The sequence below is a fragment of the Pyxicephalus adspersus genome, chromosome 3, assembly GCF_032062135.1.
Source record: "Pyxicephalus adspersus chromosome 3, UCB_Pads_2.0, whole genome shotgun sequence".
In the NCBI taxonomy this organism is placed as follows: domain Eukaryota; kingdom Metazoa; phylum Chordata; class Amphibia; order Anura; family Pyxicephalidae; genus Pyxicephalus; species Pyxicephalus adspersus.
Window position 1 is genome coordinate 127,786,292 of NC_092860.1, and position 23,660 is coordinate 127,809,951.

At 37.6% G+C, this 23,660-nt stretch overlaps 1 protein-coding gene across 1 annotated transcript in view; it reads right to left on the reverse strand.

The window, feature by feature from the left end:
* The window catches only part of NWD2 (NACHT and WD repeat domain containing 2), a 146,436-nt gene that overhangs the window by 57,964 nt on the left and 64,812 nt on the right, over positions 1–23,660 (reverse strand). Inside the window, exon 3 of the mRNA XM_072406347.1 lies at positions 16,747–16,863. Coding sequence (XP_072262448.1) covers positions 16,747–16,863 — 117 coding nt within the window. The remainder of the gene's footprint in view (positions 1–16,746; positions 16,864–23,660) is intronic.

Here is a 23,660-nt window from a genome sequence, read left to right on the forward strand (position 1 = left end):
GGTAAGGTCATACCTGATACATTATCACTAGTGCTCATTTGTTTCCCACATGTTTATTGAGAAAAATGCCAATCTGTTTCCTGAGTATTGTCAAATTTTGTATTACCCACATACTGTCACATTTGCCAGTTAGTTACCCAAACATTGTTATATTTCAGTGTGTTACCTGAATTGCTTGCTCACCTACTGTAATGTTTACCACTGTGTTGATTATGTTTGTTGCCCATGTATGGTCTCTTTTACTAGCACCTTACCTGTACATTTTGCAGAAGGTGTTGTCATGTGTGCCCAAAATTTGAACAATCCATTTTTTCCTGGGCGATGTTTGCTACCTAGCCACAGCATTACTTTACAACAGTATCATGTTTTTTTTCTCATATTTCAATATGTTGGATTCTTGCATATAAAAGAAATAAAAGTATTCCTTTGAAACATATGGATTGTAACAAGATGAGCCTTAAAATCCTCCTTGACAAATATCTACACAAAGGTTCCACTTCTAGTTTTATATGTGGGTTACTTTATAATCAATATTTAATTCCCTAAAAAGTGTTCTTTGCTTATTTGACAGGTGCAATAAATTACACCAAACCAGAGAAGATATGAGTGAATAGAGCAATGTGAAATGTCACTGAGAATTACAGCTGTGTAATTTTTTATGTAGACAAAGAAATTTTCTACTCTGACATGCCAGACATACAAGGTTAAAGGTTCACAAAAAAAGAACATTTACAATTGTTCATCTGGAAACTAAAAAGAGAGACAATCACATTGATGAGGCCTATTTCTGGGTCCCAGTAAAAAGAATAAATTGGCCATTTCAAAAAATGAAATGAAAAATGAAGTAAACCCCCCCATCCCCAGACAACCAAACATAATTCAATTTACTGAGTTACTACTACCAGTCAATAAATTATGCATTATTGATTGATGCAGCTTATTGTACTTTACACATTAATCTTAGTCCTATTTATTAAAATAAATTGGTTATTTAACCTTGCACTAAAAAGCAGTATATCGAATACCATTGTGACTTCTTTAAATGCTAGTGGCTTGGCTGTCATGCTGATCTGAGGGCTTTAATTATTACTGAGTTACATGTAAATTGGCTTTTCTCTGACTTAATTTGCTATAATCATATGCCAGGTTACAGATACAGACAGCAGTAAAACTAGGCACGGCCAAAAAAATAGAATTGTTGTGGAAATTTAGCAATGGAAGCCTCTATTTTCCCAAAACATAATACCTCTTCTTAACTCTTCCTAGACAGCTGAAAAGACAGAATTCCCTCTGTGTCTGGATGAATTTGTATTTAAAATGGTATAGATTTGAATGTAATTATTGAGGTATGCTTTATTGTGGGGTTATATATATATATATATATATATATATATAATATAGCTATTGACAGCATACTCCACTTCTGGGCTCACAGAGCAAGGAACTAAGTGAGATCTCTTCTGATTATTTACCTCCTCTTAAAGTGCACCTGAGGACAGGTGCACATATCCCAATCAGGATTGGCCAAGGAACCCACCCTTCACTTTCCTTGGCCAGCTCCAGGGCCCTAAAGAACCAGGTTTATTCTCTTAAAAACCTCTACAAACAAATGACTACTCTGTTTCCCTGGAGCCTTTAATACAGGTAATACCTCAGTCTTGGTGCTACATTTACCCCATCCCAGACCATTTCTGACAGGCTTTGCAAGACCCCGTCACATATTCCCCCCCCCCATTTCGAACCTGTGGGGTCGGACACTACCTACCCACACACAGTGAGTTTTAGAGAGGGTGTCTGCATTACCCTATAATTTTCCTGCCTGGTGCTCTACAGTAAAATTAAAATTTTGCAGGGACAAGAACCATTGTGTCACCCGAGCATTTCTCTCTTTCGCTTGCAACATCCATGTAAGGGGCGAATGGTCCATAATTAGTTTAAACAGCCTACCAAGCACGTAGTAGTGTAGAGACTCCAGTGCCCAGTTAACTGCCAGGCACTCCCGCTCAACAATGCTGTAGTTCTTTCCTGCTGGGGTCAATTTTCTGCTCAAGAAAACCACCGGTTGTTCGTCACTTCCTACAAGTTGGGACAGGACTGCACCCAAACCAATGTTAGAGGCATCACTTTGCACCTGAAAGGGTTTGCTAAAGTCAGGGGCCACTAGCACAGGCTGTTGACACAAAGCTCCCTTCAGGGCTAAAAATTCCCTCTCTGCTTGCGGGGACCATTTTACCATTACTGACCCTTTCCCTTTCGCTAAGTCTGTTAGTGGGGCTGCCATAGTGGCAAAATTTGGGACAAACCTCTGGTAGTACCCAATCATCCCAAGGAAGGTCCGTACCTGCTTTTTGGTCACAGGTTGGGGCCAACCCTGAATCGCCTCAACTTTGTTCAGTGGAGGTTTTACAAGGCCCTGGCCTATGGCATACCCCAGGTAATGGGCTTACTCCAAACCGATGGAGCATTTTTTTGGGTTGCAGGTGAGACCTGCCTTCTGGAAGGCATTTAGAACAGCTTGCTCTTTGGGAAGGTGGCTTTCCAAGTCCTTGCTGAAAATGACTACATCATCCAGGTAGGCAGTGGCAAAGTGCTAATGTGGCCTTGTTACCTCATCCATTAGCCGCTGAAAAAAAGCTGGAGCCCCTTGGAGGCCGAAGGGCATCTGTACATACTGCCACAAACCTTTTCCCTTTTGCCTCGTCTGATAACTGCATCTGCCAGTATCCCCTAGTTAAATCCAAAGTTGCAATGTACCTGGCGTTGCCTAGCTTCTCTGTAAACTCATCTATTCAAGGCATGGGATAAGCGTCAAATTTTGACACCGCATTCAACTTTCGGAAATCATTACAGAACTAAATGGACCCATCTGGCTTCAGTACCAGGACAATGGGGCTGCTCCATTCACTTTTTGACTTCTCAATTATCCCCAGTTTCAACATTTTTTCCACTTCTTCCTCTACTGCCTGTCTACAGGCCTCAAGAATCCTTTGGGGTTTTAGGGGGACACACACCTGGGGATCAGTAATAATATCGTGCTTCAGAACCCCTGTACATCTGGGCAGATCTAAGAAAGCCTCCGGATTCCTCTGCAGAAATTCTTTTACTTCCTGCTTCTGGGATGTTGAAAGGGACTTGGCCACCCCTACATCCTGAATGCCTGCCTGGGCTAGAGGAAGGGGCTGAGGGGTAGTATACAGGGCCTCCCTATATTTCCTAGTCCTAATTAAAATAACATGGTAAATGTGCTGTTTCCTGCGGAATGGGTATACACCCGGTTTTGAGCCTCCTGAGCCCTTTGTATGTGTGTTCTTTCACCAGGGGCATGACTGCCTCTATGCGATCTTGCATTTGGTAAACATGCTCTATTAGGGACTTATGGCGTGTGGCCTCTTGTTCTTAAGTCTCCATTGCTATGTCCAAGAGTCCCCGAGGGCGCCTTCTGTACACCAGCTCGAAGGGCGAAAACCCTGTGGAAGACTTGGAGACTTCTCATACCGCAAACATTAAATAAGGAAGGAGACAGTCTCAATCCCTCCAATCCTTTTCCACTACCTTTTTCAGCATGCCATTCAGTGTTTTGTTAAACCGCTCCACCAACCCATCTGTTTGTGGATGGTACACAGATGTGCGGAGCTGCTTAATACCCAATAAATTACACACCTCTTTCATAACTCTGGACATGAAAGATGTTCCCTGATCAGTTAAGATCTCCTTGGGAATATCGGTGCATGTAAACATGTGAAAAAGTTCCTTTGCAATGGTTTTAGATGTAATATTTATTAAAGGAATTGCCTCAGGGTAATGGGTAGCATAATCGAGAACTACTAGTATATAAGGGTGTCCTCTGTCCAACTTCACCAGGGGCCCCACAAGGTCCATCGCTAATCTCTCAAACGGTACCTCAATTATAGGCAAAGGAACTAGGGGACCTCGGTAGTGGGCTGCTGGGGCTGATAATTGGCAATCTGGACAAGACTCACAGTATCTTTTAACCTCAGCAAAGACTCCTGGCCAAAAGAATCTCTGCAGTATTCTTTGCTGGGTTTTCTCCTTGGCAAGGTGCCCCCCAGGAGCATGTTTATGGGCCAGATCCAATACCATCCAGCAGAAAGGTTGGGGTACAATAAGTTGTTCTACCACCTCCCCCGTATCTTATCTACCCAAACAACAACTCAATTATCACTGCAGAATGAGGGAAAACCTTGTCAGCGCCAGGGGACTGGGAGACTACATTAATTACCTGCACATTTTCCCAGGCCCTGGCCAAGGTGGGATCCCGCAGCTGGGCTGTCCCGAAGTTGTCCTGAGAGACCTCCCAAGTCTGGCATAACTGCCTCCTCTGGAGTCTCCAGGGGCAACTTTGTCTCCCTGGCTAAGACCGAGAAAGGGAAAATCTGGTTCTGTGACTACTACAGCATGGCTTTTTAACCCATCACAGTCTGGTTTTTCGGTACTTGTTTGATCATAAGCGACAGCATTTTCATTAACCATTTCAACTCGTGGCACTTTTACCCCCTTCCACAGTCTCCAAAATAGAGGAAAGTCTCAGTGCATTAATACCGCTGACACACAGACTTCATGGCGGACAGTCCCATAGTTAGTCTTGATTTTTACTAATGCCGTGAGGTAACATTTAGAATCCCCATGTATACATACTACAACAATGCGGGGTTCTTTGAGCTGCTCCTGCTTCACCATACTGGCGTGCACCATAGTCACTAAACTGCCAAAGTCCAGCAAGGCTTGCACGGTACACCTGCCCACTTTCACAACAGCTACATGACAGTCAGTTTCTAAAGTACAAACCGATTGGGCGTACAGGGACATCCGTCGGGCAGTATCACATTGTATGTAGAGAAGCCGCTGGAAACAGGGCATCTTGCAGCGATATGGCCCTGCTCATGGCATCTCCAATACTGGAGTGGACGCCAAGTGTCCCCCTAGGAAGTCTTCCACTCCTAGTCTCTCGGGGGGGGGAATATGTCTTACGTGTTGCCCTGGGTGACGACCTTTTCTGTAGTGAAGAGCGCTGGGATGGTATTGCCAGGAAATCCTCAGATGGTAGATAGCGTTCTATCATCTCCACTAGTTGATCTGCGATCTAGGGGTCCACATGTGTCACACATTTTTGTAGAGTGGGGGGAAGTCCTCCTAGGATGCGGTCCATGGTGACCCTCTCTGCGATCTGAGGGGCCATGAAAATCTCAGGTTGTAGCCACTTTTTAACCAGGTACACCAAGTCATGCATCTGGGACCTGGGAGACTTTTCTGGCTGATAAGTCCATTTGTGCACTCGTTGGGCCGGCAGAGCAGGGGTTACGCCCAGTCGCCTCAGACCCTCAGATCATAACATTTGGCGTCCCCTTTGGCCAGTTCAAAATATGCCTTCTGAGAGTCCCTAGTCAGGAAAGGTGCCACTATACCCACCCACTACACATGGGGCCAGCCCTCTTTTTCCACAGACCTCTTAAACGTATTGAAGTAGGCCTCAACATCATCATGAGGTGTCATTTTTAGCAAACAATGGCTAGCTCAGATGGTACTAGAGCTACCCTTAAATCCAGAGCCAACTACAGCCCGAAAGACTTCCGCCAGTTTTGCCACCAACAAACGATTGGTCTCCTACTGTGCTTTCTAACTTTCCCTTGCTGGGCGGCATTCGTTTGCTGCTAGGTAGCATTAGCTTGCTGCTGAGTAGCATTAGCAATCACTAGCTGCTTCAGGACCTCTTCCATTTTCAGACAGAATGCTGGTCCTTTAAATCTCCTAAAATGTGGGATTGCTGTTGAAAACAGGCTCCTGCCTGTCTATTTATTAGCTCCAACCAAACAAAAGAAGTTGCTCAGCTGAGTAACTATATACCTTTACTGAGATAGTCCTTCTCTGACTAACAGTAAAGTAGTTTAAAGCATAACCAATACAGGGCAGTCTTTAGATAACAAAACAAGCATTGTCTACTCACATGTAATCGTTGTTTTAGCAAGGCACAGCTCTGTTCCCTCACAGAGCAGGGAACTAACTTAACTATCATCTCACTATTTACCTCCTCCTAAATTGCAGGTGCACATATCCCAATCAGGATTGGCCAAGGAACCCACCCTTCACTTTCCTTGGCCAGCTCCACCCATTCCAGACCTTTTCTGACAGGCACTGCAAGTCCCTGTCACAATAATTTTTTTTTTTTTAAATTGCACTTGATATCTACTTAATGAGTAGGACTGGAAATTCACCTGGACTTATTTTTAGTCTAGATCATTGTGTCTCCCATCTACTTCAGAAACCTCCATATTTGGGGAAATGAGGCATGCAGGCTTTGACTTAAAAGTGTTTGAGCACTTTGCCTATGGCAATTATGTCCCCAATGATTGCCTAAAATCAATTACTTTGCATTTGCTCCCTCAACTGCTCTATTGGCAGTGAGAGTAATGATCACTACCTTTTTATGCTTTAGTATGTATAACTTGAAACTTACTTACTTTCTATGTCTCTTTAACAGCATTGGGTGGCTAATTATCAGTAGGGATGAGTGAAAAATTTCCCCGCACTTCCGGTAAGTACAGCCCAGGGAGCGTGTTAACCTGCGGTCACAGCTGATTGGAGGCATGCAAGTGCTCCAGATGAAATCTCAATGGAGATTCTCCATTGAGAGATCATCTGGGTTCGGCGATAACACAACCTCGTGGCGAATCACAAGGTCGTTCTTGGTTACATGTTCTGTAAGCAAGAAAGGCCCGATTTGCCCCAAATTCGAAATTAAAAATTTTGCTCGCTCATCCCTAATCATCAGTGCTAATATGATAAAGGGGAGTGAGCCATATGATGAGGTGAGTGAATGGAATATAAGAATGGTTGGCTCAGCGGTTAGCACTTTTGCCTGTAAAGCACTGGGTCACAGGTTCTAATCTCTGCAAGGAGTTTGTATGTTCTCCCTGTGTCTCTGTGGGTTTCCTCTGGGTACTCCGGTTTCCTCCCACATCCCCCAAAAAAACATGCAGGTAGGTTAATCACTTTCCTTCAGAATTTGTCGTTTGAGTAGGCTAATGACATATTAATATAGTAGGGACATTAGATTGTGAGCCCCTTTAGTTATGAACTTTTTAAAGTGCTGAGTAATATGTCACATATAGAAGTACAGTTTTTTAAGTTCTAACCACAGATACAAATCATAAAATACCAATGTGCGATCCGTGTCTGAAAACAACTGAAGCAAACACTCCCCCCATGACAGTATTGCATTTTTCTATTACCCTTTACGTTTATTTACACTGGTAAAAAAAGAAAATGTTCTCCATAAAAGAGGTGAGCCCTTAGCACAGGGGTATGGCCATGATGCTTCAACCACAAATGTTTGTGAGCCTAAAGGCATGCAGTGAAGCCAATCCTGGCGATACTGGGGGGTTTGGAGTTAAGGGTTTCTTATGTGCACAGAATATTACCCTTGAGAACATTAAGTAGAAAATCTGTACTTTATTAAGGCCAAATGTAAAATTCAGTGTCAATCAGAAAACTGTTTCCACTGTTATTGTAATCTGGAAGATTGATCAATCAGCATGGCAAATAAACAAAAATTCTGCACAAACTCCATTATCCTATAATCCTGCTGTGTCCTTCATTGGATTTACAAATAAAAAGTATATTTATGTAAACTGTTGGTGCAGATAATAGGGCCTGCAGTTTTATTTGGATGTATAAACATAATATATTTCAGCCTAAACAGTATAAATACTTTTCCTGAATTAGGTATATTTATATTCAGGCTGTGTTTTAGAGCCACTATTAATGGCAATAAAGCTTTGTGGCCACATACTTTTATTGTCTTGTAAAAGATAACTGTGTGTATAATATATATAATAAAACATGCATTTTTTTTGCTTTACTTTTGCATAAGAAAACATGATACTATAAGCAAATCTCTGATGCTAAAATCAAACCTGTGAAGCCAAAACTGCAAAAGTACTCCTTCCTGTATATATGGCATATCCAGACATTTGTGTACCCAGAGAGATTTTCAGCAGAGCTCAGACAGCCTTCTCTGTAGATTTACATCCAGCATCCAAGTTCTCATTGTCCTGGTGCCTACTTCTGAATTACAGCCCCCCCAGACTCCCCCCCAGATGTGGTTTGATCCCAAACATCCCCAGTCTCAGGAGACATCCCTGTAGCAGTCACCTGTCAAAAATTTGCATAAAACACATGGTTCTCCGGACAAAGCAATATTAACTGTATTGAAACATGTAGGGATCAATGTTGGTTCCTATTTCACAGTTTGGGCACACTTTTGTAGGATAATGTAGGCTCCGGATAGAGAGAAATGTAAAGATAGGACAACAGAATAAAAACAATTGAGACCTATAGTACAGAATTAGAACCCACAGAAATAGGTAGAAATACATAAATTCTGGAATAAAGGAACTATTATTAAAAATAATCCAAGAGTTATCTTGGAGAAGATACATAGATACGGCTTATTGCCAACCTCAATTTTAAGTCTTCTTATAAAAGTCAAAGGTGAATATTAGAATAAGGGAGTAATGGAAAATTTGCTTTGCTGATGAATATGCAATTAAGAATATTTTAGAGTATCAGGGAACAGGTAACAAATGATCCTCAAGACCCACTACTGGTAGAGTGCTATGTAACAGAGGCAACCTGTGTTCAAAAAGGTATAAAGGGTTTTTATCCCATATTTGGACTTGGATTTGAATTTCATTATATGGGGTTATTTATTACTATTTCATACTACTTATTAGCCAAATATCATGCAGTAGAGAGGACTGTCACACTAAAACCTCCTGGAGTACTAAAATAGATGTAATTACTAAACAGACCCTCTTTATGCATACAGTATCTCAAAAGTGATAATTCAATATGCATATATAATTGTTTGTAATGTTATCTAAACTTGTTGATAATTCCCTACTAGTTTAATTTTTTTCCAAACAGTTGTATGGTGATAAATTACTATAAAAAATTCTAGATGGAATGATGCATAGTGAATAGGAAATAACTAAAAACTGTGTTGAATTCATAAGATCGGCTTTTGTTTGACAATCTCAAAGTCAGTTTTGAAGGATAAACAGATTATGTTAAGCAATAAGAGCCTATCTGCAATGCTCTGTAATACTGCAATGCTCTTTACTGATTTAAAGCTTACAATACAATTTACTGTATGCCTGGAAATACATATCACATATTAACAGAGAGGCAAAATGTAATTTTTGAAACTAGATAAAAGCGAAGAAAATAAGCAATAAAACTCAGGGTGACACAAAGCCAGAAGATGCCATCCTTGTAGTTTTATCAAAACAGATTTTTTGCTGCCAGCTTTTTTTTTCTTTGCAAAACCATTATCTGCACATAAAAAAATCAACTGTTTGCCGCTTGATAGTTACACCTTTACATTTTGACAGTAATAGACATTGATGTGTATTTAAAGACAAAACTTTTTAAAGTTTTAGATGAAATTTAGATTGGCTACAACCCTATGTTTTATTGCTTCCTGTGTCTCCACTGGGGAGATTCACCCACAGTTATAGATAGTTATGGTACCAATATATTTAGTATCCAAAGTGACGTTAAATGTGAGCAAAATGTGAGCACTTAAGAAAATCAAGGTATATGTCTAGCCTTGTAGTTTTTGTTTAAATAAAGCCATGGGAACCTTGGGTATATTGACGATATCCCTTAAATACAACATTACATATTTTGTTAATTAAAAAAGTCAGCCAAAGGTAGAGCTATCACTACACGGAAGAGCTAAACTAAACTGCACTCTTTTCACTCCCCAAATAAAATGTTATGTATGTATTGTGATATATTTATCAGACACATATATGGTGTAGGAACGGTAAACATATGTGTCCTTTTTCCTCTTTCTTTTATTCTCCTGCCTTTCTTCCCATCATGCTATAGCTCTTTAAGGATGAACAAAATTGGTAAAGTCTGCTTTGCTAAAATATCTAGGCAAAGGCAAAATACTGAAAAATAAGTACACGGAACAAGGCAGAAATTAAACAATATAGACTGTTGACTAAACTTTGATACACACTTTATTATTTATTTTTTCTTATAAAGAAGTGTGGGATATGCCTCAAATTTTCCCCAGACCTCTTGTCTAGGCATACAGAGTGGGTACCATACAGTTCACATGCCTTCTCAAGGCATCTTCATCCTCACATCTATTTCCTCAAAAAGAATGTTGGGGGATGGCTTATGGTGAATCTATTGTGGAAGGGCAAATAGATACAGTATCATATCCCTTATCCATTTCCACAACTAGTAAAATGAATATACATAAGTAAATACTGACTATGAAAAAGTCCTTTACCTAAATAAACACAACCTTGCCATCATTTAGTCCAGCAATGTAAATTAATAGTTAATCATGATGTTTCTCGATATTTATCTCTCAGACACATCACTAAATGACTAAAGGCTTATGGATATAACTGTACCATAACACAGCATGCTCCAACAAACCTTCTTATTTATTATAGGTGGCCCATTGCCTACTTTAAGGCAATTTGATACTTACACTTCTCTATCAACTCTGCCTGGCACAAAGCCCATTACCAAGTGATGCACAGTCTATTCCATTTGTCTTTCTAACCATCCAAAATGAATTCACAAGTTTTTTTATAAACAGCAGCAAACATTTATGTGCACATTTATATTTTCTCTCAAAAAAGCAATAACTGAGATCATACGGCACACATACACTCATTTTAATTACTGGAATGTCTTCTATGGATTGGTACAACTCTCATGGAAAACAACATCCATGTGGGTAAAACAATAGTTAAACAATCTAAGTTCCAAAGTCAGATAAGCATAAAAAAAATTACTTCCAAATAAGCTTGACAGTATATAAAAAAATAGAAACTTGGATTGCCAAAGTGATGAGCCCACGCACTACATATATATTAATTGGTCATACTTAAAAAGAAATGTATGCAATGAGGGAGTTTTATTAAATGGTTCCCATTGGCAGACATAATTAGTAAGTTTGTTGGAACAAAATACTTTAGCATTCTGCATGTGAGCTCAATTTATGACAAATAAAGCTATATAACCATACGACCAGGTTTATTTCCCTCTGTAACTAAACAATACTGGCCTTTTATTAAGAGAATCAAATGTAATTTATAATAATACGCCATGACATATATTCTAATATTATTATTCTACCTTTAATAATAAGCTGTTTCATTTATTGAAATAAATCTGGTCATTTTTAGCACTATGTAATAGATAGAAACACAAATCAGCTATACTTACTTAGTTAACATGTATGCAGGTAAATTGAGATACTTTGTGATTGCTTCCACTGTTCGCTGTATCAAATCAGATCACAAATTCTTATAAAGTATCTTTAATCTCTTAAGACTAGGGTCCACCAAAATGTATGATATTTTTCGGTAACATACATTGTTAGGGACATGAGCCTTAGATTGCTTGCAGTTTGGTTATAGGTCCACAGAGCCAAAGTGTTTGACCTCTAAGTACACAATTTTAAATGCTTTTTTACGTCTAGAGCTGATTTGAATAATACTTCTTCTTACTTTATTCTAAGTTCCCTGCAAAGCTACACTTCTCTGCATGGGCTGGTTGTGATGATGTTTAATATATATGATATATTTATAAGAACTAATTACCAATGATAGCTTTGGGTTGTTCATCATAAGTTGCCTAAAGACTTTTTTATTAAATAGGCAAAATTTTTTATCTTTTCCACATTCCTGTTACTCTTTGTGGGTATCTACTGAAAAAGTCTGCATGTCTATTTCATATGAACAAAATAAAACCACTGCAAACAATGGAATGTATTTTTGCTGCCCTTAGCCTTCTTTTGCTATGGCCATCTTACCTAGCTATATGGACACTGTGGGCCTGATTTAATAAAGCTCTCCAAGACTGGAGAAAATACACTTTCATCAGAGAACCTGGGTGAATTAGAACACCTGGAAATGGATTTCCTAAAAGTCATTGGCTATCTGTTGACAAAGGATTTGAGATTGCTCATGCATTACATTGAATGAATATTAACTTCAATTATCCAATCATGTGAAGAATTAATAAGTAAACAGGAATTTTCTATTCATGGGATTGGATAATTGAAATAAATTTTCACCCACCAATTGTGTTACCATTCTTAAACCCTTTAGTAAATTAACCACAATGAAGCAATGAATAATGAGTCCATTTTTTTGCTTCAATCCCTTATCAATAAACTATTGAGAACAAAGCAGGGCAGCTGACCTTCTATTCCTTTCATTCAGTGCTGAATGAATAAGATGACAAAGTGTTCTGTCTGGTTAACTGTGGCTCTTTTATTTGCTGAAGTAATATTTGCATCTCACAGAATGATCATCAGTCAGAATGTTCTGCCTGGAAATCCTATTTGAGAGAATAACTGACACTTCTAATAGAGGATGGGGAGCTGCGCATCTCAATTTATCTCCAAGTTAACCAGACATGAGGCTTATGTGTTGTTCTCTTGTGATAACTGTAAAAGTCAAATGCGCCATAAAGCGGATCTGTATACTAAGCCACTGGATTTTTTGACAATAGCTTGTTCTTTATTAATATTGGCAATAAACATGAACAAGAGGAGAAATACGAAAATGGGGAAGCTGTGATATTCAAAAGCACATTCACAGAAAACCTGCACTGGTGTGTGATCAACCAAGCAATACGCTACGTACACACGTCAGATGATGCAAGTGAAGGGAAGAGATCGCAGCGGGGTGCTGTTGTTGTTGTTCTCCCCCTCCCCTCACCATACAGCAGAACGGCGCTGTATGTACAGCCCTCGTTCATGCATTTTTCAGTTGTTGGAAAGTATTGTGAAAGATCCTTTCCAATGAAAAAACTCTACGTGTGTACGTAGCCTTAGACCCTGAGTGGTCCTTGTGGCCCCGGCAAAAATGACCCCTTTCGTCCTCCTAGTGACCACTGTTACTGGGACCTAATTTATTAAAGCTCTCCATGGCTGGAGAGGATACACTTTTATCAGTGAAGCTGGGTGATCCAGAAAACTTGGAATGGATCTAGTCCAGGGTTCAAAACATTTGCTAGCAAATAGCAAATGACTTTTAAGAAATGCATTACAGGTTTGCTGGAACACCCAGCTTCACTAATGAAAGTGTATTCTCTACGGCTCTGGAGAGCTTTAATAAATCAGGCCCCGAGATTGAAGACAAACACTTTATTTTATAGTTGTCATATCAGAAAATTTTGAATAAAAACAAATGATCTGGTAACTTCTGTTAGGAAGGGAAAGTACCTAAATTTGGGGAGATTTGCTCTTTTTTCCAGTTGTGTCTCCCATATAGCAAAGTAAGACAAATCTCCCCAACAGGATACAAACAGAAAAAATTTTAATCCTTTCCTATTCTACCTAATACTAAAATAAATGTTTTGACTATATGACCTTTTTTAGTTCGTAAAGCGTCAGATTTTAAGTTGTAACCTCATGAAAACATATGATCAACTACGTACTGTGAGTACCTACCTTACCATTCCTTATATTTCTGCAAATAGACATTAATACTACACATCTTGTGGAATGAACCCTTTCTTCTCAAGGATCTTAGCTACTCCATCTGAGGACGTTTCTTAACCAGTGTTCTTCCAGAGCTTGCAAAGGGTTCCTTGAACAATGAGCAGTTTGTGACTCTCGGGTCAGTAAAAGTGACACCAAAAATCCTTTGAGCTATCGGTAAGAATCGGTTTTCCACTGGCCAGCAAATTAGGAGACATTCTTTTTAAATGTATTTTATAATGGGTTTCTATAAGATTTAAAAAATGATTTCAAGGGTTTCTCTATGAGAAAGACTGATCTAAGGTGGCCAAAACATCTCTTTCAGGCCTATATATTATGTATCATTGCCAAGCATTCTTTATATGTTTCCACTGAAATACTTACATAAAGATATAAGTGACACCACTACATGTCATAAAGCACAATAAGATTTGTCAATGTTACAATAGAATCCATGCAAAATTATTGAATACCTGCTGATTGATAATTAAGGGGATGTATATTTTACAGTAATATGATCCTAAAATCCACAAAAAAATCCAAGTAGCTTTAACTATGCTGAACAATTGCCTAGAAAACATTTACTGACAGTAAAAATGCTCACTCTATGCATTAATCAGTGCATTCTGTGTAATATTTATACAGAATGTCATTTATGGCAGTGAGCTTGAAGTAAACCTTAGTTTCTTGTAACTCTGACTGATCATTTTGACATAAGGCTTTAACTGAAGATGACTTTAGCCTATACCTTTTTTTAATAATATGCTCAGTTTATAATTGCTCAATATTATGTCAGGTTTTCTTTTATTACAGTGATTGTGACATGCATAGTAGATCTTTAACTATAGGGCCTGCTGTGATTTTGGGCTAGCCAAGGCATATCTGTGTTGGCATTATTGTAATTAAAAACTTTACCCTATAGGTATTTAACTATTTATGTTCTGAAAACGAGCCCATACCCATATATATATATATATATATATATATATATATATATATATATAATATATATATATATATATTCTCATAATCATATAGTTTATTTTGTCCCAGTACAAAATGAAGATATTTCTCATTACTTTCTAATGTTATTATACCTCCCATTTTGTTCTAAAGCAATAATTGTTACAAGTGATCTTTTGGGAAATATCATACAAAAGCTCTTGTATAATTAATTATCTTATATCAATGTTTAGTAATGCTCATATAATAAAATGTATTAATGACTAGACATTTATATGCAACATTGCTAGGTGTTTGCTTGAACAATTTGTGCCTTGTAGCTAGATTATTGTTTTATTGAATGCATTTTTGCTTTCAGAAGATTTTGTTTTACATTAAAAGTACAGAAAAGTAAAGCCTAAACAACATTGTCAAAAGAATTCTGAAGCTGTCTTATTATGGAAGATAGTATTTAGGGTACAGCTTTAGCACAGCTGCTCACACCCACAGTGGAATTCTTCTGTACCAATTTGTCATGTTCCACAAGGAATCATCTGCCAGAACTGTATAACTACCTCACCACCTGTATCCTGAAGAAATGCTTAAGAAGATAACAAGCAGAATTCTAGACTAATGACTAATTATACGGTTTAAGTACATGCCTTGTTTAACCTATCAAATTCATTTTCAATCAGTTCAGTCATTCCTGAGATTGATGCACCCCTGAATGGTTTTATAGCCAGATCCCTGGTATTTCTGCTCATATTTAAAGCAATAAAGCATGGTCATTGAATCTGCACCAGCCTGCAACTAGATAATGAAGAAACAGGACCATATTTTATTTTAGGTTATCCATGTACTCTATATTCCTATAAACAATTTTCTTTGGTTAAAAATTAGTTGATCTCAAAAAGTGAACATCCTATAATGGACGTCTGGAATGCTTAGTTGTTGCCTAAGCAGTACCATGTGCTTTTTACCCTAGCTTCTTCCTGAAGGTACTGTTACCTCTAACTGCTAATAAAAATTTGGAGAGACATTTGGTGAAGTCACAACTAAAATGGTAACCCTTAAATACACCAAGCTTCCATAAAGAAATGGCAGACAAATATTTCCCTGCTATGCTTTATTCTACAGATATGGGGTTTTGGGACCTCCACTGCTCTAGCTACCTTTAGCTGCTACTTCTTCAATATTCATCCATTAGTCATCAGGCCACCAATCAACAAGAGGGCTTTTCTACTAAGAAGAACACCTCCACATAGAGACATAGTGCAGAACAAGGTAAAGTAAGATAGTAAATAGAAATGGATTGGTTGCATGGAAGCCTAAAGCCTTGTTTGCCCTTGTTTGCTTTTTGGGACATAGTGTCCTCAGTTCTGGTCTTCCTTTAAAGTCTAACTCCAATGTGTTTCTTTCTGCCAGTGCTGGACTCCATCAATGGACTCCATCCTCCTTAGAACCACCTCAACATCTAAGAATATAAAAAATAAATACTTACCCTAATTTGAGTAATCTTTTATCCGATGTAAAACTCAAGTCTTCTTTGCCATCTTTCTCTGGCAATAAATGGAAAACATAACATGAGGCCATTCTCTGCAGCATATTCCTGTCCATGATAGGGACTGGCGTCTTAATGCTTATGACATCACCTTTCAAACTATTTATTTTTTATTTCATTTTTGTAAATATTTCATAGTTTATGTTACAAATTTCAAGTTCCCATCACATAGGTAATGTATTATAAAGGTAAGGCTCTGAACTCACCTGCCTCAAGCATGAAAAGCCTTACTGTAAAGTTTGGGATATGATATATGAATAAATATATTTCAGCTCTTCCATACACCCTCTGCACTGTACATATTGGAAAACATGTAAAACCCGCAGTCCTTTCTAAAAACAGACTCTTTCTCCCCTTTCTCGTCTTTTCTGAGGCATGAGCATTTTTTAAGCATGTACAATAATTCTCAGATACAACCATAAGTATTTCTCTTACAAGATAAAACTTTAGAAACATGGCCAATCGTTTTACAGACAGCTGCAAGGATCAGGTTGAAATAAATTTAAACTAGAAGAGGGGGGTCCTCAACTACGGGGCAAACATCTCTCAAGCAGCAAAATGTAAAAAATAACTAATATTCCCCACTAGAGAAATTAAACTGTTAGCATCTTATAGGTAAGTGGTGGTGGAAAATTTTGAAATTTCAAGAGATATTACAACATGACAAGACTATAAACTGATTTTTATATTTTATACTTACAACAAAGCATGGTCCAGCAGATGTTTTCAAACAGTCCTCCAACAATCTCATTCGAGTCCTCTGCAGTTCAGGGTTGTCCCACTCTTCTTCTGGAACCCCCCAATACAGGTCTATAGCCTGGAAATAAATGGACAGTCTATTTTAGCATTGCAATCACCGATTTTATCTAGTATTGAGGAAAAAGGATCACAATGTATGTGTTGATTTACTGGAGAAGTTTGCGAACTTGTGCTATTTCCACTCTATTAAATGTATTTTTGTCCAAACATTGTTTGATGCTGTGCCATATCCTATAATTTATATACTGTAGCTGAATACATGACTAGGTTGCTCCCACACAAAAAATTGTGACTAAATGTAGTTCGTTGAAGCATGCATTTATATTTCAGAGTTTCTATGAAAGCTTGTTATTACATCATATTTAGATTTAAAAGGATTGTTAAAAAGTAGCCGCAGCCAATAAATATTTCCAAAATACATTGTTATTAAAATATTCTATACTTGTCTACATCAACAATGAAAATGTGAACTCATGAAACATATTTGGCAAATTTGGGGGACCAATCAAGCATATCTGTAAGGATGCCAGTCCAAGTCCAGAATACCTTACAACATTATTACAGTATTTAAAAAATAGAAGATTAAAAATAGAAGATTGTGAACAGGCATGTTTTAGTTACTGCAATAAAAAACCTGACCACTTACATATTTATTAATTGAACTTTAAGATATTAGGAAGAGGCAAAATGCAGGCCAAAGGTTGATTGGTTGCATATGAAATACAGCATACAAGTGACTCAAACACATATTAAACCTATCTAAAAACAAGCTGAATGCAACTGAAGGGACCAACTTGTATTGTTGGTTTAGATTAGAAGTTCCCGAGTACAGAACCTCCAACATACGGATGACTCCTAGATGAGAACGGGGCTTCCCTGCTCACTGGTGTGCAGGACAGAGGCTTGATGGGGGGAAGGGGGCGGTTTGCATGACTTGCAGAAGAAATCTTTTGCTAAACACAGCTAAGGCTGTGGGTGATCTTAAGGGCTGAGCTGACCTGTAACATCTTGTAACTCTTTAATGACCAAGACAAACTGTGCACCTGTTTCTTTTTGAATATATATCAAAGCACAGCTTGGTCCAAAAGTTAATGAATGTCTAGGCTCCATAAAGTTTTTTTTTTTGCTTTGTTTGTGATTAGCTCACAGTGAGGATTTCATACAGTAACTGACACCTCACTGCCAAATAATATGTTGAGAAAAACATCTGTCAAAATTGCATTTATTAAAATAATATACAAGTTCCGACTTGCATACAAATTCAACTTAAGGACAAACCTACAGTCCTTATCTCATATGTAACCTGGGGACTACCTGTATTCACCTTTCCCCTCTCACCAGCTACCCTCTATAATAAAATGTGAAAAAGAAATGCTTTAATATCTGAATATTTCTTTGCTCTCCTCAAAATCTGATATATTTATGCTTAAACTTACTGAAAAACTGACAAATAGCTGATTGATTTATGTAGAGCAAAAGGTGTTTGGGTAGTACAATTTACTACATCATGTTTCCCAACTTTCCAGCAGTGAATGGCACTTCCAATGTGCCCCATTTGGCCGGTTTAAACATTGGCTCATTCTTTTAAAGTATACTATTTAGTTTTTAGCAAGAGTAGTAACATATGCCCAGTTTGCAACAGAATTGTGTGGATTCCATATATGTTATATTTCTAAGGCTTGGATCCCATGAACAATAGTGAAAAAATGTAAGCACCAATTTACACCCATGATCATGGTCACCTGCCAGACGCAAGCAGCAAATGAAGAATGGAAGATCTATCTTGGTAGAACATCTAACCAATGCTAAGTAAAACTGCTAAAACGTTCTTATTCCTGATTAAGCAGAGAGGTCAATGGCCTGATAACAATTCAGAAAATCCATCAATGTCTGTGTTAACCAGGCCTAAATTTCTGTACCATTGGTCTTTGCACAATGTTTAAGCAGATTAAGTAATGATCAGTTTTTTAGGGCTCTCTTTCTTCAGGTGAAATTCTTACTTATGGAATGGCCAGGACAGTGATATATGTTCTTAGAAGTCAGGACCACATTGTAGAAACACATTTAGTATCTCGAAAAAAAATAGGTTGCCTAAACACATGTTGCTCTTGGGAGCTGCTTCCTGAATTAATGTCTTCTCCCTGGCTGATTTAATGAATAGGGCTTGTCTCTGCTGCTGCTTCACTGTCAGTGTAATTGGTTGTATATGCTCTTGGACTGGAAATGACACAATTGATTTTAAAGTCAATACTTAAGGATCTCAGCAAAATAAATGGTGTACAAAGCAAGGAATATATTTTCATCTATATGGATGTACTTTGTAGAAATGACCACACTTTTCTCTTCTACTATATTAAATAATGTTAGCCCTGACTAGATAACATTTAGTTTCCTAAAATGTATGATACACAATATTTTTTTAAATAAAATACTGTTTAACCTTTTTAAATTTCTTGTTGCATATCAGCAACTCTTGCAGCCACCTTCTATCTACATGCTTGGCCGGTCTTTTTTACAGGAGGAGCTTCCTGATGATGACCATAAACCATTTGCGTTGTCATGATTGTAATCTTCATTGGAAGAACATGTGACAGAGTAACATTACAATACAGAAGGACATTTGGGAAACAGGGACTGAATAATATTACTCCATAACAAGTTGTAACTGAAAACAAAGCCTAATGGAGTTTTATAACAAAGTATTATTTTAATGAATGCTACAGATCATTACTTTTAAAATTCCTTTAACATAGTAAAACCTTCATAACATTTTAGTGACTAGGTTCACATATATTTTAACTTCAATATCTTGTAAAGCTAAGGAAAGTAAAAGTTCAAGCTCAAAAAATATTTTTTTTTGTTTCTGGTTCTCATCGTGTTTACTTGCAGCAATGTATATTATTTCATATTGCAAAGTATTTCTTTATAGGATTATGACAGGAAACTGACTAGTTCCAGGACTGATATATCCAATAAGATGAACCATCTCCTGCCAGTTTTTTAGCTATAGCTGTAAAGGTTTAAAGAAAAAGTATATAAAAAATTAAAAGTTTTATTGCGCTGTCAGTGATTATTCCAGTTGCAGGATTTATTACTTTAAATACAAAAAAAATGTTCCTTATAGACTTCATTATATTCCATTGCTTTCTAACTCCTACTCAGAATACTAACGACCCAGGAATCCTGCAGTTTATTTAATAATTCCTCGGTATATTTAACTCCTTCTGTTCAATCAAGTAGTAGTGTGCCAGTTCAGCAAAATTTGTCTGGGAATGACTTTTGGGATGATTTTAGGGAGTAATGGAAATGACTTTTGGGATGACTTTAGGAAGTACATTTAGGTGAAATGGGAATGGGCATTTTTATTTATGGTCTATGTGATGGCAGGGCAGTGTTGTGATATCTGACAGTGTCAAATAAAGTTAGTGAATGTTTTGTTTTTGTTTTTTTGAATCATTATTGTTATTATGAGGTACAACTTGTGTTTTGATGATCATTGGGTATGATTTATTAAAGCTCTGAAATACTGGAGAAGATTGACTATCATGAGTGAACCTGAGTAATCCAGCAACTCTGGAATGGATTTGTCCCAAGATTGAAAACATTTGCCAATTATTAGTAAATTATTTCTTTTAATTTCAGGTTTGCTGGATCACTCAGGTTCACCTATGCCAGTCTATCCCCTGCAGTCCTGAAAAGCTTTAAAAAAATTAGGTCCCATGAGCAAACACAACTTTAGAGTTTTATGGTCTTATTGATGAACAAAATTCCAGCATATAATAACATGCAGAGCAGTTTTTTAGTGTACTGTACATATTTACTGTTGTGATGTTATGCCATACCTACCATTACTAGCAGAACAGAAGCAATGGTAATTTTTAACAAGAAAAACTAGTAACATTTCCCATTTGTATTTCAGTGTGCAGAAAATTAATGAAGTGATCAGAAAATCTTTCCCTGCTAAATGAACCTGCAAGAAGTTATATCTTTTAGAAATAAAATCATTTCTTTGCAAACATCACTTAAATCAATGAGGTATTCTCAGTACATATTAGTGGAAATACCCCTGTGCAGTGAAAAAGTCATTAGATATTGCCAGAGAGCTGTGATTCTACAGCTGTTAATGATCAATATAACATTTGTTTTCGTATTCGTACATTCGTATTGTTTTCGTATATCACTGTGACGAGTGATCAGGGGAGCAGAGCTGTCAGCAAAGTAAAGCTCCGCTGATTGCTCTGCTCCCTGATTGGCTGAGGAAAGGGAAACCCTGATGATGCTTGAGCTGTCATCAGGGTTTCCTATTTCTCAGCCAATCACAGAGCAGTAGAGGTATGAATGGAGATAGTATCTCCATTCAAGCTCTATTGCCCTTGTATTGCCTGCTGTTCAATTAGCTGTGACCGCAAAGTTCCCAAGGTTCAGGAATCCCACAATGACATTATGATTCATAATGTCATTGTCGGATAACCTGTAAAAAATAAAAAAAAAGAACAAGTTTAAAATAAAAAACACATACGAAATAAATAATTTAAGAAAAAAAATTTTTCTTTTTTCTCCCGAATTTTTGCTGTCGAATCCCGTGTTTTTCGGGTCGGGTCTACCCGAATTCGAACAGCCATATTCGGGTCGAAAATAGGGACAACCCGAATTCGAACATCAACACTATCCAGCATAACTTAGAACAAGGCAAAGGGGTGAATTTTGGAAAGATGTTTAGGATGGTAACTGGTACCTGAAAATTCACTTTGCAAAGAATACCCAAGCCGGAAAATGTAAAACAAGTTTTTTGCTAGTACAAGAATAAATGGCAGTAATCAGAATAGTTTCACCTTATTCTCTAAGCTAAGTCTATGATCCCTTGTAATTTACTGATAATTCACTTTGCTAAATAAACAGCCAGAACACATTTAGAAAATATACACAAATGTTTAAAAGCTTGTTTCAATATTTTATGGATCAAAAGATGATCTTGATGTAGACAATTTTATCAATAAGTGATATGTATACAATATAAAACCAACAGTTTAACAACACTCAACCATAAAATATATCTGCGCTTCTTGGACATCTCATTTTAAATATATACACTTGCAATATGGTGCTGATAATTTTGAGCTAGTCCCAGGTAAACAGCTAAATAAGCCTTCACTCTTCTAAGAATACTTATAAAAGGTTTTAGGTTTGTGTCTGGACATTTGTGCTCTGTACAGGTCACTTCCTGTGCACCAAGCTCTTCAAGTCATGGGCCTGATTTATGAAAGCGCTCAAAGGCTGGAGAGGATACACTTTCATAAGGGTAGCTAAAGGTAAGCTGGGTGACCCAGCAGCTCTGGAATGGATTTCTTCAAAGACATTTGCTATTTGCTATGGAAATGTTTTAAATCCAGGACCAGATCCTTTTCAGGTTTGCTGGATCACCCAGCTTCACTGATGTGTATCTTCTCCAGCTTCAGAGAGCTTTAATACAACAGGTCCCACGTGTCAATGAACCTGGCTCTATGCATAGGGGCTCAGTTGTACTGAAACAGAAAAGTGCCTTATCGATAGATTATAAAGTGGAAACTTTCTGTTAAAATTACATTAACATGTTACAGTGTACAAAAGATTTTAGTAATTAGATTTATACAAAATAAAGATTCACTCCTTCAAACGCCATGCTGTAGTATATTGTAAAAGCTTTTGTAGAACCACCATTGGAGAACCCTTATTGTATTTACAGTGTTCATTTTTTTCTTTGATATAAAAAAAAAACATTGTTGAAACCAATGATTGAGATGCAGGTACTTGGATTGGTTTACTGAACTGGGATTGGTTTTACTTGGAACTTAACAAATATTTAGCAAAGGTTAAGTTTTTTAGCTTAGAGAATAACCATTTCAATCATCCAATTATTAAAGTAGGCTTAGTTAGTTAAGTGCATAAATCTAATTTACATTTCGGTTTATTTGCTTTAACTGTTCTCTGTGTGGAACAAAAATATTTGCATTGCATATTTATAGATGGACATATGCACTGTTTGAAGATCCTCTTCGCAAATCCATGCATTCACTACAAAGGTACAGGTACATCTACCGTATTAGTACTAGTTAGTACTGTATATAGTACTAGTACAGGATTTGCCTTTTTGCCTTCAGAACTGTCTTAATTCTCACTGGCATGGATTAATTCATGAATTCTTGTGTCTTTGGTGTACCTTGGTTGTAACCAGTGGTTATTTGAGCTACTGTTGCCTTTCTGTCAGCTCAAGCCATTCTGCACATTCTCCATTGACCTTTGTCATTTACAAAGCATTTCCACACAGAAAACTGCCACTCACTGGATATTTGTACTTTTTTGGCAATTCTTTGTAAACTGGTTGTGAGTAAAAATCCCAGCAAACCAGCATTTTTTCGAAAAGCTCAGACCAGCCCGCCTGGCACTAACAACCATTTAAGCTAACCTAAATCACCTTTATTCCCTATTCAGATGCTCGGTTTGAATTTCAGTAGGTTGTCCTGACCTAAATGGAGTGCTGATATGTGATTGGTTTATTAGATACTTGTGTTAACAAGAAGTTGAAAAATGTTACCTGAGGAAATGGCTGGTGAGTGTGTGTGTGTGTGTGTGTATATATATATATATATATATATATATTTATGTATATATATATATATATATTGTAACAGAGTGTCACTAAGAATGTCAGGGGAAGTGTTAAAAAGGTAATAGAGAGTAGACAGGTCTGTGTAAATTTCTAGGAAGAAACCAGGGGCTTTAGGGCCCAGGAGCTGGCTAATGGAGTGACAGAGTGGGTTCCTTGGCCCAACCCAATACTGATTGGGTAAATATGCACCTGCACTCAGGTGTAGGGAG